The 2,462-nt window shown below is 59.5% G+C and overlaps 1 protein-coding gene across 1 annotated transcript; it reads right to left on the bottom strand.

Annotated features, from left to right (window-relative positions):
• Positions 1-1,282: 1,282 nt before the first annotated feature.
• On the bottom strand, positions 1,283-2,230 carry LOC102444154 (olfactory receptor 52B2-like). Its single transcript, XM_075934211.1, has one exon. The coding sequence runs from the start codon at positions 2,228-2,230 to the stop codon at positions 1,283-1,285; it is 948 nt and encodes a 315-aa protein (XP_075790326.1).
• Between the last annotated feature and the right edge of the window lie 232 nt (positions 2,231-2,462).

Here is a 2,462-nt window from a genome sequence, read left to right as displayed (position 1 = left end):
AGGGGGGTTCAGGGCAGGGAATTGGGGTGCAGAAGTCAGGGATGGGGTTGTGAGGGGGGTTCAGGGCAGGGAATTGGGATGCAGAAGTCAGGGGTGCGGTTGTGAGGAGGGTTCAGGGTGGGGAATTGGGGTGCAGAAGTCAGGGGTGCGGTTGTGAGGGGAGTTCAGGGCAGGGAATTGGGGTGCAGAAGTCAGGGGTGCGGTTGTGAGGGGGGTTCAGGGTGGGGAATTGGGGTGCAGAAGTCAGGGATGGGGTTGTGAGGGGGGTTCAGGGCAGGGAATTGGGATGCAGAAGTCAGGGGTGCGGTTGTGAGGGGGGTTCAGGGTGGGGAATTGGGGTGCAGAAGTCAGGGGTGCGGTTGTGAGGGGAGTTCAGGGCAGGGAATTGGGGTGCAGAAGTCAGGGGTGCGGTTGTGAGGGGGGTTCAGGGTGGGGAATTGGGGTGCAGAAGTCAGGGATGGGGTTGTGAGGGGGGTTCAGGGCAGGGAATTGGGATGCAGAAGTCAGGGGTGCGGTTGTGAGGGGGGTTCAGGGTGGGGAATTGGGGTGCAGAAGTCAGGGGTGCGGTTGTGAGGGGGGTTCAGGGCGGGGAATTGGGGTGCAGAAGTCAGGGGTGCGGTTGTGAGGGGGGTTCAGGGTGGGGAATTGGGGTGCAGTACTGAGGGGTAGGGGTGCGGGACTCAGGAGGCAGGGAGCTGAGGGTGTGGGAGCTCAGGGCAGAGATGTGTGTGTGTCAATGTGCAGGAGTCAGGGCAGGGGGCGGAGGTGAAGAGGGGTTCAGGGGAGGGAGCTGGGGACTTGGGCCTGGGGCAGTCCCAGACCAGGGTGGTGCAAGGCCCCAGATGGCCCCTTTCTCCAGCCCAGCTGCCGGCTGTCCAGTGCAAACCCCAGCTGCCCATCTGGGAGAGCACCCACCTCCCCGTGCAGGGGGGCACCCCAGCCCGCGGGCTCCCAGCCAGAGCTGCACCAGGGCGTCTCTTCGCCTCTGTGCCCTGCGCCCCATCTGTTCTCCCTGCCGTGGCTGCTCCCCTTCCACGGAGAAGTGGACTCCCCCGGGCAGGCTGAGTTTGTGGGGCGCGCGTTACGGTAGCCATCCCAGTGCCAGGGGAGAACAGAGACAGGATGCGGAGCCAATCACTTTTATTGCCCCGACTTCTGTGGGAGACCGAGACCAGCTTTCCAATTCACACAGTGGCAACCCCATTACCAGGCCCCTCTGGGACACCCGGCTTTCCTCTCCACGCCTGAGGCATTTTCTCCTGCCTCCTCTAGCTCAGCAGTTTTAGCTCTTGTGCCGGTAAAACCATCTGATCACCCGTCTCAGGATCTCTTTTGATGTCACCCCGTAAATCACGGGGTTTAGCATGGGGGGGAGGAGCACGTGGCTGTTGGCCAGGAGGTTGAGGATGGAACCGGGGATGATGTTCCCATATTGCTTTGTGAAATAGGACAAGAAAGATGAGGTGTAGAACATCAGGATGACACAGACGTGGGAGCCGCAGGTGCGCAGGGCCTTCAGCCGGGAGCCCCTGGATGGGAGATGGAAGACGGCCCCGAGGATGAGCACATAAGACACAGCGATGAGCAAAGCATCTAAGCCAAATGCTAAAGAAGCCGTGGCGATGCCGTACCAGAAGTTGGGTGTAATGTCATTGCAGGCCAGACGAGCCATGGCCCATTCCTGGCAGTAGGTGTGAGGCAGGAGGTTGGATCTGCAGAACTTCAGCCGTTTCAGGAGAAAGACGTAAGGAAAAAAGACGCCGACACTCCTTGTGAGAACCGCCAGCCCGATCTTCCCGATCACGGGCTTGGTGAGCAGGGTGGTGTATCTCAGGGGGTGGCAGATGGCAACGTACCGATCAAACGCCATGGCCAGCAGGATGCCCGACTCGGAGGTAATACTGATATAGATGAAGAACATCTGGGTGAGGCAGGCAGCAAAAGAAATTTCCCCTGCTCTGAACCAGAAAAGAGCCAGCATCTTGGGCACTGTACTTGTTGACAACAGCAGATCAGCAGTGGCCAGCATGGAGAGGAAAAGGTACATGGGCTCATGGAGGCTTCGTTCTGTCACTATGATAAACAGGAGGAGAGAGTTCCCCAGAAGCGCCGCAACGTACATCAGACAGAAGGGGACGGCGAGCCAGACCTGAGACTCCTCCGTACCCGGGAATCCGGTCAGGATGAAGGTTTCAGGTATAAAAATGCTGTGATTGTCGGCTGGCATCATGCACCATCCCTTGGAGTTTCTATTCCGTTTTCAGCAGCTAACAGCAGAAGAGAAAATCAGTGAGACCTGGAGGGGCAGCCGGGACTGGACTGTGTTTGGGGACAGAATCAGAGACCCCAGCAAACCTCCCTGGTGTGAGCAGCCTGTCGGGTGGGACCCTGGACCAGACTCACTCTCCTGCTACGGAACATCCCCCCCCACCGGGAGGAGATGGGGGGGCTCTGGCCCTGGG

This window comes from Pelodiscus sinensis, chromosome 1 (assembly GCF_049634645.1).
Source record: "Pelodiscus sinensis isolate JC-2024 chromosome 1, ASM4963464v1, whole genome shotgun sequence".
Taxonomy (NCBI): domain Eukaryota; kingdom Metazoa; phylum Chordata; order Testudines; family Trionychidae; genus Pelodiscus; species Pelodiscus sinensis.
This window is presented reverse-complemented; position numbering and strand designations above follow the sequence as displayed.